Source organism: Neoarius graeffei, chromosome 11 (assembly GCF_027579695.1).
Source record: "Neoarius graeffei isolate fNeoGra1 chromosome 11, fNeoGra1.pri, whole genome shotgun sequence".
Taxonomy (NCBI): domain Eukaryota; kingdom Metazoa; phylum Chordata; class Actinopteri; order Siluriformes; family Ariidae; genus Neoarius; species Neoarius graeffei.
This window is the reverse complement of record NC_083579.1, coordinates 80,214,591-80,231,497: the sequence shown is the minus strand read 5'-3', so window position 1 is coordinate 80,231,497 and position 16,907 is coordinate 80,214,591. Positions and strand designations below refer to the sequence as shown.

The 16,907-nt window shown below is 46.5% G+C and overlaps 1 protein-coding gene across 3 annotated transcripts in view; it reads right to left on the bottom strand.

The window, feature by feature from the left end:
* Nucleotides 1-16,907, bottom strand: part of cnksr1 (connector enhancer of kinase suppressor of Ras 1) — a 112,106-nt gene that overhangs the window by 64,120 nt on the left and 31,079 nt on the right. For all 3 annotated transcript variants that reach the window (XM_060934767.1, XM_060934770.1, XM_060934768.1), the window contains exons 2-3: nt 10,247-10,404; nt 3,612-3,814 (exon numbers count right to left, since the gene is read on the bottom strand). In XM_060934767.1, the coding sequence (XP_060790750.1) occupies nt 3,612-3,814; nt 10,247-10,404 (361 nt within the window). The remainder of the gene's footprint in view (nt 1-3,611; nt 3,815-10,246; nt 10,405-16,907) is intronic.

The window sequence follows — 16,907 nt, the reverse complement described above, 5'->3', positions numbered from 1 at the left end:
GCACTTTTCAGGTCCATGATAGTCCAAAAATTTAAACCTCAGATTTTTGTGTTTCCCTGCTGCCAAAAATGACCTTTTGAGATGGAAATTAACTGCAGAATTTCAGAACTACAGGTCATATCCTGGGCATGCCACTTGTGGTGAGAAGAGGCGTATAGTGTATTTCTAAAATTGACCACCTTCCTTATAGTCCACAAGAGTCAGATGTACAAAGTGAAAAACTGTTGAAATGCCTGATTTTAAGTACAAAATTTTAAGTCCTGTGCAGCGATGTGTGTACATGGTGGTGACTGTAATAACAACTGAAGTGGTGACGATCCCTGTGGTTTTCCGGAGAGGACACTTTTTGACGTACTCACATTTCAACCACATGTGAAGCTCCGTGGCAAAAGTGTCCTGCATCTGTTTCAAGTCCTGTTTTTTACTGAGCAACAACAGAACAGTCTTCTGCTTCAAAAGAGACAAATCTCATCTCATCTCATTATCTCTAGCCGCTTTATCCTTCTACAGGGTCGCAGGCGAGCTGGATCCTATCCCAGCTGACTACGGGCGAAAGGCGGGGTACACCCTGGACAAGTCGCCAGGTCATCGCAGGGCTGACACATAGACACAGACAACCATTCACACTCACATTCACACCTACGCTCAATTTAGAGTCACCAGTTAACCTAACCTGCATGTCTTTGGACTGTGGGGGAAACCGGAGCACCCGGAGGAAACCCACGCGGACACGGGGAGAACATGCAAACTCCGCACAGAAAGGCCCTCGCCGGCCACGGGGCTCGAACCCGGACCTTCTTGCTGTGAGGCGACAGCGCTAACCACTACACCACCGTGCCGTAAATGATTTTCTTTAAAAAATCATTTACTACCTCATCATACGGTGAGTGATTTCCAGAGAGGATATTTTTGATGGATAAAGGATCCTGTCAGAGGCACTTCGTTTACAAAAAATTTAACTTCCACTTAAATATCTTTCTATTGTGAATAAAAGTGCTGAATATGTCCTGAAGTAAAATTGAGTCAGTGCGAAAAAATGCAACTCTGAATTTAACCAGTAAAATCTAAGAGTAACAATTAAAGTAGAATTAAATGAAATGAGCACAAGGTCAAAACTCAGCTGGCATTTGACTCTTAAACATACAGTATTTATAAGAGACATTAGCGTTGTAGGGAGGGCTGGTGTGGGTGTGTCCCTGTACAATAAGGTAGAAGAAGCTCCAGCATATACACTGTACACTGGACCTAGTTGCAGGAGTTAGTTGGTGTTATTCAAAAAGACAATCTTGATTGTGAAACAGCCCACAAAAACAGCAATGTGACAACTGTAGCAGAACAATTCCATGTCGTGGTGGGCAGTTGGATTCATTTTAGTGAACTGATTCTTTTGAACAGAAACTGAACTGGTTTTTTTTGTTTTTTAAAGGAGTCCACATTGGTCCCCACTCTCTTGCTCTTTGTTGATTGTTATTAGCTCGTTATTATGTGCACTGTGTAGTGATACCAAAGGTTTCTGACCAATTGCATGCAGTTGCCCAGGAGCAGCTGAAATACAAAAAAGTCAGACTCAGTTGTGCTTGTGATCCGGTACGAACAAATCATTAAAAAGAGTAATTCAAAAGAACGACTCGTTCTCGAACTGTACACCACTAATTCCGTGGGTGAGGCTGACAGAGTTCTCGTTTAAAGATGTTAGCCAATCAGAGTCAAGCGTTTACATATTTAAGATTTTTTAAGGTCACAACCGCAAAATCATCCTGCCTTATCCTGTAGGGTTTTCATGACATGCTGAAACAGCATGAGAATAAAAGAACCAAGGCTTTACTTGCAAATTTTACAAAAGCTTCTCAGGGAATAATTTAAAACAATGTAAAATAAAATAAAGTGTACAGCATCTCCCCTTTTAGAAGGAGAAAAAAAATTAATCTTGCTCAATTATACTGTAGGTTTCTGTAAATGAGGGGTTCTGTATTATGACTGTAATGCACACACACAGTGAGGAAACAGAGAAGCTGAACCTAAGCGATGTCGTTTATAGGATGCCCATGTTGACTTCCCTTTACGACTCAAAAGAGCGTAAGATCTACGTCACACAAGCGGCCACTTGCCAAACAAAGGGAAGAAGAGACAATGAGGAGCAGATTTTAAAATAGGAACACACTCACTCTCGGTAGCAAGTGCAAATACAACCAGAAGGGCACTCGGTAGAGGGCACATCTCCACCAAGCCACATCAAAATCAAAATCACTTGAACCTAGGATAATGCTAAAGCTGTACACCAAATTTCATGCAAATCCATTCACTACTTTTTGAGTTACGCTGGGAACAGACAAAAAAAAAATCCTGGAGCCACATACATATCCGCATTTGCATCAAAATCTAATTGTTGTTTGGCCCATCCATGGCCCACCTTTCCTCAAAATTTCATGAAAATCCGTTCACTACTTTTTGAGTTACGTTGGGAACAGAAACAAAAACAAAGAGAGGCGAAAACAGAACCTCCTCCAACACAGCTGGTGGAGGTAAATATGGATGAAGTGATTTATTCAGGTATTTGGACACAAGTTTGCTGCATACAGTCCTGTTTTATGACGTCAAGTTAAATATAATGGTTTAAAATGTTAAATATTTAAAAGTATCCTAATGTTCTGGCTCACGTTTATAAACAATCAGATCCAGAAATGAAAACTGCATCAAATTGCAATGATTTAGAGATGAAGTCTATCTTCATGCTGACTCGATGTGAGTGTGAATGGTTGTCTGTGTCTATGTGTCAGCCCTGTGATGACCTGGCGACTTGTCCAGGGTGAACCCCGCCTTTCGCCCGTAGTCAGCTGGGATAGGATCCAGCTTGCCTGCGACCCTGTAGAACAGGATAAAGCAGCTACAGATAATGAGATGAGATAAAGTTTATGACTTTAATGCCAGAGAATTTTGGAATTTTTTTTCTCAGAACATTATTGCCCTACCCTAGGTCCATAATTTTTTTTTTAAACCAACAATGGCCCTTCTTCTTCCAGCTTGTACACCTTGTCATTAACTGGAACCTAGTTTTACACTGGATGTTGCACCACAACTCTCCCATTTCCAGGCTTAGGATCAGCACCAAACAATCACACACACATTTATACCTACAGGCAATTTAGAGTCACCAGTTAACCTAACCTGCATGTCTTTGGACTGTGGGGGAAACCGGAGCACCCGGAGGAAACCCACGCGGACACGGGGAGAACATGCAAACTCCGCACAGAAAGGCCCTCGCCGGCCACGGGGCTCGAACCCGGACCTTCTTGCTGTGAGGCGACAGCGCTAACCACTACACCACCGTGCCGCCCTTTACCAACAATGGCAAGTAACTAATATTTATTCTATCCATGACTAAAATAAATTCACATAAACGAACAAATTAAAATCCAGCATGTGAGAGGAACTTACACCACAGTACTGATGTATACTCGAATCTGATTGGTCAGAATGTGTACATTACTTTGTGCTCTCGGTCTTGATTATGCTTTCTGCTTTCCTAATAATATGACAAGCTACATTGTGTGTGTGTGTGTGTGTGTGTGTGTGTGTGTGTGTGTGTGTGTGTATACACGTGTGTGTAGTACCTGTTGAGCAGGGAATACAGGGCCTTGGCTGCGATGATGAGATCCAGTACCAGCTGCAGTTCCTGATTTGGCATTTTTGTGGCTCTGTGCCCATCGTATGTATGAACATGCCATCGACTCTGAATACTCATCTGCAGCGACTGAGCCAGAGCACGCAGCTTCTGCGTGACACTGCACACGTTCTCCCCGGTCAGACCATACGTCTGTATTAACACACACACATTCAGTTTACAACCATGATGTCATATTACATTAAACATATAGACGTTCATCTCCGACTCCCAGACCACATCGAGGGTGATGTTTTGTACACTCTTCTGTCTACAAGCTTCAGAATGGTGAAGGCTGCAGTCTGATTGGCTCTCTGCACATCCACATGCTGGGTTTAAGCAGGCAAACAAAATTCGGAACAAAATGGCACAATGAGCTGTTCATTGCATGATCTAATCAGTGGGCTGAATAGTTTTGTGTGAAGCTGTTTGTTGTGAGTAAACATGCAGAGTTTTTAAAATGTGTTTGTTTTGGCCAAGAATTTTCATTTTGGTGAATCACTGAATCTTAACATTACTTTTAACATATGCAGATGCAGTACATTCATCGGCCCCTTTAACAGGATTACTGATACCCCTGCTCAGCTCATTACCTGGAATTATCCAACCAGCCAATCATGTGGCAGCAGCAAAATCCATAAATTCATGCAGATACAGATAAGAAATTCCATTAAAATGCAGACTGGTTCAAGCCGACAGGAAACCACCCAAATAACCACACTTTACAATCATGCTGAGCAGAAAAGCATCTCAGATGGTCTACAAGATCAGGAACAGGAATGTGAGGCTACAGTGGGCTCTGGTTCACCAAAATTGAACAGTTTGGGGGGGGGGGATTCACCTGATCTTTTTTCCAATCTTCAGCTGTTCAGGCTCTGTTGCAGATCTACTACAGACTGGATTTTGATTTTGTTTTGTTTTTCACACCATTTTGTGTAAACTCAAGACTGTTCGAGTGAAAATCCCAGGAGGTCAGCAGTTTCTGAAACCACCACACCATGGTCAAAGTCACTGAGTTCATGTTTTTTACCTTTCTGATGTTTGATGTGAAGATGAACTGAAGCTCTTGACCTCTATCTGCATGATTTTATGCTTCACACTGCTGCCATATGATTGGCTGATTGGACAATTCACACTTCAAACAGCACTAATAATTATCCAAAGTCATTTCCAATGACGACAGAATACTTCAGCCTCTTACTGAGGAGTTGAGGATTACGGGACTCGCAGTGGCTCTCTGCAGATCATGGGACCTCATCAAACAAGTTTCTAATCACTAGATAAGAACCACATCCACTGAGTCACCACTGCCATGATTTTACTCTGGTTTCATGTTCATGCATTCGACCCTGTGTTTGTGTGTGTGGGTGTGCGCTCACGTCTGCGTATGTCTGTGCATCTGTCTGTCTGTCTGTGTGTGCGTTTGTCTGTCTGTCTGTCTGTCTGTCTGTGCATGCATCTGTCTGTCTGTGTGTCCGTCTGTGAGTGCGTGCGTCTGTGAGTGCGTGTGTCTGTCTGTCTGTGCGTGCCTGAGTGCGTCTGTCTGTGAATGCGTCCAGCTGTCTGTCTGTGCACGCGTGCATGCATCTGTGCATGTGTCTGTGCGTGCGTGTGTCTGTCTGTGCGTGTGTTCATGTGTCTGTGCGTGCGTCTGTCTATGCGTGCATGCCTGCGTGCGTCTGTCTGTGCGTTCGTCTGTCTGTCTGTGCGTGCGTGCGTCTGTCTGTGCATGCGTGCGTCTGCCTATCTGTTCGTGCATCTGTCTGTCTTTGCGTGCATGCATCTGTGTGTCTGTCTGTGCGTGCGTGTATCTGTCTGTGTGTGCATGCGTGTCTGTCTGTCTGTCTGTCTGTCCGTGCATGCGTGCGTGCATCTGTGCATGCATCTGTGCATGCGTGCGTCTGTCTGTCTGTGTCTGTGCATGCGTCTGTCTGTGCATCTGTCTGTCTGTCTGTCTGTGCGTGCGTGCGTCAGTCTGTGCATGCGTCTGTCTGTCTGTGCGTGCATGCGTCTGTCTGTCTGTCTGTGTATGTGTGCGTCTGTCTGTATGTGTGTCTGTGCATGTGTCTGTGTGTGCGTGCATCTGTGCATGCGTCTGTCTGTGTGTCTGTGTGTGCATCTGTCTGTGCATGCGTGCGTCTGTGTGCGTGCGTGCATCTGTCCATCTGTGCGTGCATGTGTCTGTGCGTGCATCTGTCTGTCTGTGCGTGTCTGTGTGTGTGTGCGTCTGTATGTCTGTGCGTGCATCTGTCTGTGCGTGCGTCTGTCTGTGCATCTGTCTGTGCATGTGTCTGTCTGTCTCTGTCTGTCTGTCTGTGTGTCCATGCGTGCGTCTGTGCATGCATGCATCTGTGCATGCGTCTGTCTGAGTGCATGCATCAGTCTGTCTGTCTGTGCATGCGTCCATCTGTCTGTGCGTGCGTCTGTCTCTCTGTCTGTGCGTGCAAGTGTCTGTCTGTGCATGTGCATCTGTCTGTGCCATGTGCATCTGTCTGTGCATGCGTGCGTCTGTCTGTGCGTGCGTATGTCTGTCTGTCTGTGCGTGCGTCTGTCTGTCTCTGTCTGTCTGTGCGTGCGTCTGTCTGTGTGTGCGTGTCTGTGCGTGCGTCTGTGCATGTCTGTCTGTGTGTGTGTGCGTCTATTTGTGCGTGCATGAGACTGTCTGTCTGTCTGTGCGTGCGTGCGTCTGTCAGTGCGTGCGTCTGTCTGTCTGTGCATGCGTCTGTCTGTGCATGCGTGTGTGCGTCTGTGCATGTGTCAGTCTGTCTGTGCGTGCGTGCGGCTGTCTGCGCGTGCGTCTGTGTGTGTGTGAGTCTGTCTGTGCTTCTGTCTGTCTGTGCGTGCATCTGTCTGTCTGTGCATGTGTGAGTCTGTCTGTCTGTCTGTGTGTGCGTCTGTCTGTCTGTGCGTGCGTGCGTCTGCCTGTGCGTGTGTAAGTCTGTCTGTGCATGCATGCGTGAGTCTGTCTGTCTGTCTGTGCGTGAGTCTGTCTGTCTCTGTTTGTGCGTGCGTCTGTCTGTCTGTCTGTGCATGTGTGCGTCTGTCTGTCTGTGCGTGAGTCTGTCTGTGCATGCGTGCGTAAGTCTGTCTGTCTGTGCGTGCATCTATCTGTCTATCTGTCTGTGCATCCATGCATGCATCTGTCTGTCTGTACATCCGTGCACACGTCCCTCTGTCTGTGCGTCCGTCCGTGCGAGCATCCTTCTGTCTGTGCGTCCGTCCGTGCGCGCGTCCTTCTGTCTGTCCGTCCGTCCATGCACGCGTCCTTCTGTCTGTGCATCTGTCCGTGCGCGCGTCCTTCTGTCTGTGCGTCCGTCCATCCGTCGTCCTTCTGTCCGTCCGTGCGTCCTTCTGTCCGTCCTTCTGTCTGTCCGTCCAAGCGTGCGTCCTTCTGTCCGTCCGTCCAACTGTCCGTGCATCCTTCTGTCCATCCGTCTGTGCGAGCGTCCGTCCGTCCATGCGTGCGTCCTTCTGTCTGTCCGTCCATCCGTGCGTGCGTTCGTCCTTCTGTCCCTGCGAGCGTGCATACGTCCTTCTGTCCATGCGTGTGTCCTTCTGTCTGTGCGTCTGCACGTGCATGCATGCGTCTGTCTGTGTGTGCGTCCGTCCATCCGTGCCAGGCTGTGCATGCGCGTCTGTCTGCGCGTCTGAGCATGGTGCGTTTGTCTGTGCGTCTGTGCATGCGTGCTTCTATCCATGCGTCTGTCTGTACGTGCATCTGTGCCTGTCTGTGCATGCATGCATCCGTCTGTGCGTCTCTGCATGCGTCTGTCTGTGCGTCTATCTATGCATGCGCGCATCTATCTGTGCGTGCATCTGTCTGTGTGTGCGTGCGTCTGTCTGTTCGTGCATGCGTCTGTGTGTGCGTCTGTGCATGTATCCATCTGTCCGTGCGTCCTTCTGTCTGTGCATGCATCCGTCTGTGCGTGCATCCCTCCGTCCGTCCTTCTGTCTGTGCGTGCAAGTGTCCTTGTCTGTGCGTGCATGCTAGCATGCATCCTTCTGTCTGTGCGTCCTACTGTCTGTGCATGCGTCCTTCTGTCTGTGCGTGCGTGCCTGCCTGCCTGTCCGTGCGTGCGTCCATCCGTCCTTCTGTCTGTGCGTCCATCCGTGCGTGTGTCCTTCTGTTGGTGCGTCCATCCGTGCGTCCGTCCTTCTGTCTGTGCGTGCGTTGTGCGTCTGCCTGTGCGTGCGTGCGTCTGTCTTCTGTGCATGTGTGCGTCTCTCTGTGCGTACCTCTGTCTGTTTGTGTGTGCGTCCCTCCGTCCGTCCATGCAAGCGTGCGTCCTTCTGTCTGTGTGTGCGATCGTCCTTCTGTCTGTGCGTGCAAGCATGCGTCCTTCTGTCTGTGCATGCAAACGTGCATGTGTACATGCGTCCTTCTGTCTGTGCATGCAAACATGCATGCATGCATGCGTCCTTCTGTCTGTGCGTGCGTCCTTCTGTCTGTGCGTGCTTGCATCCGTGCCTGTGTCTGTGCGTGCATGCCTGCCTGTCTGTGCGTCCTTCTGTCCATCTGTGCGTGCGTGCATGCACGCGCCCTTCCTTCTGTCTGTCTGTGCGCACTTCCTTCTGTCTGTGCGTGCGTCCTTCCTTCTGTCTGTCTGTGCGTGCATCCTTCCTTCTGTCTGTCTGTGCGCACTTCCTTGTCTGTGCGTGCGTCCTTCCTTCTGTCTGTCTGTGAGTCTGTCCTTCTGTCTGTCTGTGAGTCCGTCCTTCTGTCTGTCTGTGCGTGCGTCTTTCTGTCTGCCTGTGCGTGCGTGCGTCCTGTCTGTCTGTCTGTCTGTCTGTGTGTGCGTCCTGTCCGTCTGTCTGTGTGTGCGTGCGTCCTTCTCTCTGTCTGTGCGTGCGTCCTTCTGTCTGTCTGTGCGTGCGTCCTTCTGTCTGTGCGTGCGTGCATCTGTCCGTCTGTCTGTGCATCCTTCTGTCTGTGCATGCGTCCGTCTGTCTGTCTGTTTGTCCTTCTGTCTGTCTGTGCGTGCGTCCTTCTGTGTCTGTTTGTCTGTCTGTCTGTCTGTGCATCCTTGCCTGTCTGTCTGTGGGTGCATCCTTCTGTCTGTCTGTACGTGCGTCCTTCTGTCTGTCTGTCTGTCTGTCCGTGCGTCCTTCTGTCTGTCTGTTTGTGCGTGCGTCCTTCTGTCTGTCTGTGCATGCATCCTTCTGTCTGTCTGTTTGTCTGTGCGTGCATCCTTCTGTCCGTGCGTGCGTCCTTCCATCCGTCCGTGCGTGCATCCTTCCATCTCTGTGCGCGTCCTTCCCTCCATGCGTGCGTCCAGCTGTCCATGTCTGCATGCGTCCTTCCAACCGTCTGTCCGTGCGTGCGTGCATCCGTCCGTCTGTCTGTCCGTGCGTCCATCCTTCCTTCTGCGTGTGCGTCCTTCTGTCCGTGCGTGCGTCCTTCTGTATGCCCTTCTGTCCATACGTGCGTCCTTCTGTCCATCTGTGCGCGCGTCCGTCTGTGCATGCGTGCGTCCTTCTGTGCGTCCTTCTGTCCATCTGTGCGTGCATCCTTCTGTCCGTGCATGCGTGCTTCTGTGAGTGCATGCGTGCGTCCTTCTGTCCATGCATGCGTGCGTGCATGCGTGTCCTTCTGTCCGTGCGTGCCTGCGTCCGCCCTTCCGTGCGTGCGTACATCCGCCCTTCCGTCCATGCATGCGTGCGTCCTTCTGTCCGTGCGTGCGTGCGTGCATTGTGCCTGCCTGCGTGCGTCCTTCCGTCCGTCCGTGCGTGCCTGCATGCGCCTTTCCGTGCGTGCGTCCTTCTGTCCGTCTGTGCGTGCCTGCATGCGCCTTTCCGTGCGTGCGTCCTTCTGTCCGTGCGTGCCTGCGTGCGCCTTTCCGTGCGTGCGTCCTTCTGTCCGTGCGTGCGTGTGCATGCATGTGTCCTTCCGTCCGTGCGTGCCTGCGTGCATCCTTCTGTGCGTGCGTCCTCCTGCTGTCCGTGCGTCCGTCCGTGCCGGCCTGCCTGTGTGCATGCATGTCTGTCTGTGCATCTGTCTGTGTGCGCACGTGCACATGTGTGTCTGTCTGTGCATCTGTCTGTCTGTCTGCACTCGTCTGTCTGTCTGCACGCACGTCTGTCTGTACGCGTGTCTGTCTGTCTGTACGCGTGTGCGTGTCTGTCTGTCTGTCTGTCGCGTCCGTTTGTGCGCGTGCGTGCGTCTGTCTGTCTGTGTGTGTTTGTGCGCGTGTATGTATGTGTCTGTTCATCCATCTGTCTGTCTGTGCGTCCATCTGTCTGTCTCTCTCTGCTTAGCGGTATGCTCTCATACTCACCTAAATAAAAAGAGTTAAAAATTCACTGCCTAAAATACTCACAGGGAAAAAAAATGCTTGTATTGCTGAGCAGAAAACGTGATTAGAGCGACCCAGACATTTATCTCACACACATTCCACACACAAACATCATTTTGTTTTTTTCCCTTGATACTTAAATGTACACATTTGCTTTTGTATGCAAGTGTTTGTTCTCAGGGAGGTTTCTGGAGGCCTCTAGGTAGGAATACCAGTCGTGACTTTACAGACACCATACACGTGTACTCAAAACACACACACACACACACACAGCAGAGGTAGGAAGAGGTACCAGAGAGCAGAGTTTCTCCACGGCGTCCAGGATGAGCTCCTGGTGTCCGATCTTGTGCACGCCGAGCTGTTTGAAGTGCTGTGATGATAACTGCAGCAGATCCACCCCACACAACTGCCACTGTTCAAATTCATACTGCTGCAGACATGCATCCAGACCTGCACACAACACACATACACACCTCAAAATACACAACTGTGTTAAATCTGTTTAACTAATCAATTAATGCCTTATTTAAATAGCGCGTGTTGCCGGTTAACAAACATCTAATAAAACAAGTTATTACTATCAGCAAGTGATGTGTATTTTGAAGAACCTCTCACTGGCTACATTTACATACAGCCTAATAACCCATTAATAACCTGTTAACTGATCACTCAAGGAGGAGCAGAAAATGCAAATAAACTCCTCATTAAGAAGAGTAAACCTTTCCAGGTCAATCCAAAGGCTATTTCTATGCTCATTAAATTTATTCATGATGTCACACTTCGTGGTACTGGTTACATCATAGATCATATGAAAGTAGACACTCAGGACTTTAGGAATTTGCAGTGTTTCATATTTTCATTATTTCTTTATTTACCGAGCCTACTAGGTTTAAATGTTATAATTTTATTGTGGAAGTTGTGTACAGTATTTTACTATTAAAAAAAAGCTTGAGTTCTGCTGTCAGTTTGCCCAGTAGAGAGCTCACACCCTTCCCTTTCTCATCACCCTGTTCACCAGCAGCTAAACACATAGTCATGATACTCTACACACAGAAACCCAACAGTGTCCTGACTAATCTTATAACAGACTTGCCATGATAAAGTCATTCATTTATTTATATGGTTTTAAAATGTCTGATAAGTTGAATTCCGTTACGCAGGTGGAATGGATCACCAGTGTACTGCTAGAAAAGGATAACACGCTGATCCGACTCACACGCTGCATGTTTTTTATGGTAAAGTTGGCGCTAAACCTCGCACTACTCAAACATAACTTTGGATTAGGTTATATATAACATGTAAATATATAAAGGAGGACTGCGACAGAGGGTTCAAGTTAGGACACAAACACCTCGTTCAGAATCTGCACTTGGAATGAATTCATTCATACTGGTGACAAGCTTTGCATGTAAACTTAGCCATTGTCACTTCTGGGTCGAGAAACACATCCAGTCAACAGAGACCGTCACTGGACTTCCATACTGGCATATTTGAGGTTGGGAGGAAACTATGTACAAGCATTTCAGCAATCTAACAAATACTGTCTATTTGGTCATTACTCAGAAGCAGTAATACATTTAGTCATGTACAACCCCAATTCCAAAAAAAGTTAGGACACTGTGTAAACTGTAAATAAAAACAAAATGCGATAATTTGCAAAATCATGGAAACCCTATATTTCATTGAAATGAAAATAGTACAAAGACAACATATCAAAAGTTGAAACTAAGAAATTTTGTTTTTTTGAAAAATATATGCTCATTTTGAATTTGATGTCAGCAACATGTTTCAGAAAAGCTGGAATGGGGCGTGTTTACCACTGTGTTGCATCACCTCTACTTTTAACAACACTCTAAACGTTTGGGAACTGAGGAGACCAATTGTTGTAGTTTTGAAAGAGAAATGTCGTCCCATTCTCACCTGATATACAATTTCAGTTACTCAGCAGTTCGGGGTCTCACATCTTTGTCATATTTTGCGCTTTATAATGCACCATATGTTTTAAATGGGAGACAGGTCTGGACTGCAGCAGGCCAGTTTAGCACCCGGACTCTTACTACAGAGCCATGCAGTTGTAATATGTGCAGAAAGCAGTTTGGCGTTGTCTTGCTGAAAGAAAGAAAGCCTTCCCTGAAAAAGATTTTGTCTGGATGGCAGCATATTGCTCTGAAACGTGTTTATATCATTCAGCATTAATGATGCCTTCCCAGATGTACAAGCTACCCATGTCATGTGCACTAACGCACCCTCATACCATCACAGATGCTGCTTTTGAGCTGTGCACTGATAACAAGCCGGATGGTCCCTCTCCTCTTTAGCCTGGAGGACGTGGGGTCCATGATTTCTAAAAAGAATTTCTACTTTTGATTCGTCAGACCTCGGGACAGTTTTCCATTTCATCTCAGTCCATCGAAAAAGAGCTCAGGCCAAGAGAAGGGGGCGGGGTTTCTGGATATTGTTTATATCTGGTTTTAACTTGCATTTGTGGATGCAGTAATGAAGGGTTTTCACAGACGATGGTTTTCTGAAGTGTTCCTGAGCCCATACAGTGATTTCCACTACAGACACGTGTCTGCTTTTAATGCAGTGTCTCCTGAGGGCCTGAAGATCACAGGCATCCAGTGTCAGTTTTCAGCCTTGTCTCTCACATACAGAGATTTCTCCAGATTCTCTGAATCTTTTAATGATATTATGGACCAAAGACGATGTGATCCCCAAATTCTGTGCAGTTTTACATTGAGGAACGTTATTCTTAAATTGTTGCACTGTTTGCCCACGCAGTCTTTCACAGAGCGGTGAACCCCGCCCCATCTTTACTTTTGAGACTCCGCCTCTCTGGGATGCTCTTTTTATACACAATCATCTTACTGACCTGCTGACAATTAACCTAATTAGGGGTTTTTAGCATTACACAACTTTTTTAGTCTTTTGTTGCCCCTGTCCCAACTTTTCTGAAATGTGTTACTGATACCAAATTCAAAATGAACATATATTTTTCAAAAAACAGTAAAACTTCTCAGTTTCAACATTTGATATTTTGTCTTTGGACAATTTCCAATGAAATATAGGGTTTCCATCATTTGAAAATCTTCATATTCTGTTTTTATTTACAGGTTACACAGCGTCCCAACTTTTGGGAAACAGGGCTGTAAAAATTATTAGTTGGGCTGGGTGATCCGACAATCCTATATTGTGGACAATCTTTATCTGGCATATGATCTGCTCTTCAGAGGAATCATACAGATTGTGTTAATCAATCAAATCAATCAAAGCACTGTCCAAACTTTCCTACTCCACATGAACTAAGCAAAAGCATGATTGGTTGAAACAAAGTATGATGACACTCATTGGATGTACTATGGGTCTTGGAGGTGTAACTTATTTTGTAAAGAGAAGACAGCATGGCACATGAAGAAGGCTTGGGGACAGATTTGCTAAGCAGAGAGAATGTTATGCTAATGCCAGCATACAGGCCGCTGGTTAAAGTCACCAAACCAGCTAAAAAGCAGATATGTGTGTGGCCAGAGGGGTCATCAGAGGCACTCCAGGACTGTTTTTCGACCACTGACTGGAGCATGTTCAGACAGGCGGCCACCTACAACAACTCCACAGATCTCCAGGAGTACACGGAGACCGTCACACTCACTCCCATCCTCATGAAGTGCTTCGAGCGGGAAGTCATGCGGCATATCAAGTCTGCCCTCCCCCCCGCCCTGGACCCTTTCCAGTTTGCATATCAGTCCAACTGTTTGACCAATGACGCCATCTCCACTGCCCTCCACTCAGCCCTCACCCACCTGGAGAAAAAAGACTTGTATGTCAGAATGCTGTTCATAGACTTCAGCTCAGCATTCAACACAATCATTCCGCAGCAGCTCATTCATAAACTGGACCAGCTGGGACTCAACACCTCCCTGTGCAACTGGCTGCTGGACTTCCTGACGGGGAGACCACAGGCTGTACGGGTCGGCAGCAACTCCTCCAGCATCATCACATTGAACACGGGGGCCCCCCAAGGATGTGTGCTGAGCCCCCTCCTCTTCACTCTGCTGGCCCACGACTGCACACCAACATCCAGCTCAAATCTCTTCATTAAGTTTGCGGATGACACGACTGTAGTGGGTCTCATCAACAATGGCAATGAGACAATCTACAGGAGTGAGGTGAGCCGCTTGGCCATGTGGTGCAAGGACAACAATCTCCGCCTGAATGTGGAGAAGATGAAGGAGATTGTTGTGGACTTCAGGAGAGCGCACACCCGTCATGCTCCACTATCTATCGACAGTCCTGCAGTGGAGAGGGTGAGCAGCACCAAGTTTCTGGGTGTGCACATCTCTGAAGACCTGTCCTGGAGCAACAACACCGCATCACTGGCCAAAAAAGCCCAACAGCGTCTGTACTTCCTCCGCAAACTGAGGAGAGCAAGAGTCCCGGCCCCCATCATGCACACTTTCTACAGAGGCACCATCGAGAACATCCTGACCAGCTGCATCACCGTGTGGTACGGCGCCTGCACCGTGTCCTGCTGCAAGACTCTGCAGTGCATCGTGAGAGCAGCTGAGAGGATCATTGGTGTCTCTCTCCCTTCTCTTATGGATATCTATAACTCCCGCCTCACCCGCAAAGCCATCAGGATTGCAGGTGACCCCACCCACCCATCTCACAGCCTCTTCAGCCTGCTGCCGTCGGGGAGGAGACTGCGGAGTCTCCGGGCCAAAACCAGCAGGCTCAAGGACAGTTTCTTTCACCAGGCAGTCAGGAGGCTCAACTCCCTCCCTGTTCTGCCCCTCCTCCCCCCTCTGCCCCCTGCCACAGATTCTGCTCGCACACCCCCCTGCCCCCCCTTCAGCATCTGACGTCACCCTCACAGTCCCCCCCCCAACACACACACACACACACACACACACACACGCACATATATATATAAATATACATACTTTCAACGTTCATTAACACACTGAACTCAGGGACTGCACATTTCACTTTACCTCACTCATTTGCACTATTCCACACTACCTCATCTTAATAGCTATTAGTTTGTTTATTCTGCTTATTTCATGTTTACCTGCTATACCTCAAGTGCCCTTGAATGTTTATTTGCTTCAATATGTATGTATGCGCGTGTGTGTGTGTGTGTGTGTGTGTGTGTGTGTGTGTGTGTGTTTGTTTAGTCTATGTCTAGTTCTTATCTAGAGTGTTTATACTGTTTGTATTATTTATTTATTTATTTATTTATTTGCACATGATAAAAGAGATTTACAAGAAAACATAAATGGAACAAAAACAGAAAATGTGCTGGGGAAGAAAAAAAGCACAAAGTTCTAAGTCTCCCCCTATTTAAATTAACAAGTAATTAATACAAATTTAACAAATTAGAGAATAACTATATTAACAATAGTAAATAATAACAAATAATAACAAAGATAATAATAATAATAATAATAATAATAATAATAATAATAATAATAATAATATAATAATTGGTAACAAAATTATAAATTAAACTGTAACTGGTATCATAACTGAAATAAATATAAACAATGTCAATTGCAAATAACAAAATATAAGTTAACAAGTGAAAATAAGAAACGAATAAAATGTAACCTAGGATCTATACATAAAGTAAAAAAAGTATAATTGATTGATTTCAAATGGTGAGTAAATATTGTACTAATAACAGAAGCCTGGTGCATGGTGTAGTGTAATATTTTACAATTTGATCCAAGACTGAACTATATTTAAATATATTAAATAATAAATAAATAATTATATTTAACTATATTTATTGCATTGCCTGTTTGCACCGTGGGTCAGAGAGGACTGTAATTTCATCTGTGCTGTATGTCAAGCATGTATAGCATATTTGACAATAAAGTTGACTTGACTTGACTTACCTGTAGCATCAGGCTGCAAATGGGGGGGATGGGAGTGGCCAGTTCTATGGGTCATCTGCTAAGCATGTGCAAATTAACAATCCCAGATGCAGAGAGTTCATTTTAATAATGACCAACAAAGTGCATGCACGGTGGTGTAGTGGTTAGCGCTGTCGCCTCACAGCAAGAAGGTCCTGGGTTCGAGCCCCGGGGCCGGCGAGGGCCTTTCTGTGCGGAGTTTGCATGTTCTCCCCGTGTCCGCGTGGGTTTCCTCCGGGTGCTCCGGTTTCCCCCAAAGACATGCAGGTTAGGTTAACTGGTGACTCTAAATTGAGCGTAGGTGTGAATGTGAGTGTGAATGGTTGTCTGTGTCTATGTGTCAGCCCTGTGATGACCTGGCGACTTGTCCAGGGTGTACCCCGCCTTTCGCCCGTAGTCAGCTGGGATAGGCTCCAGCTTGCCTGCAACCCTGTAGAAGGATAAAGCGGCTAGAGATAATGAGATGAAAGTGCATGCATTGCGCAATGACTATCACAAACACAAATTATATTTTAAGAGAGAAAATATTAATCTGAGCAAACACAAATGTATTCTGCACACGCTCAAGCTCTGCTCTGATCAACTGCACACTCGCAGTGTCTCTTCTCTCTTCTTTCTTTTTTGAATGCCAAAAGAGGATTTGTGCACACTGCAAATCATTAGCAAATCTGGCCCTTGGGGCCAAAAAAGGATCCATTTCTGTAGCTCAGAAATATTTTGGTTTCTCCCGATCACATGCTCAGCAATCAATGTTATCTGCAAAGGCTGCAGGGGAACTGTTGGGATGACTGGAGGTAATCCCATAAACCTTCAACCATCTTAAATAAAAACCATCCCAAATAACATGCTGAAAGTTCATCTTTACAAATAGCAACTCAACAGCAGGCAACTGTTCTGGCTACTTTAAGTTCTGATGACTTAAATCTGATACTTATGCCATTTATATTTTTGTACTGTTTCTCAATTTACCAAAAGTTTATAATAAAGTGGCACACGTATTTTGAAATTAGTTTGGCATTATTCATGTTACACTGTCTTTAA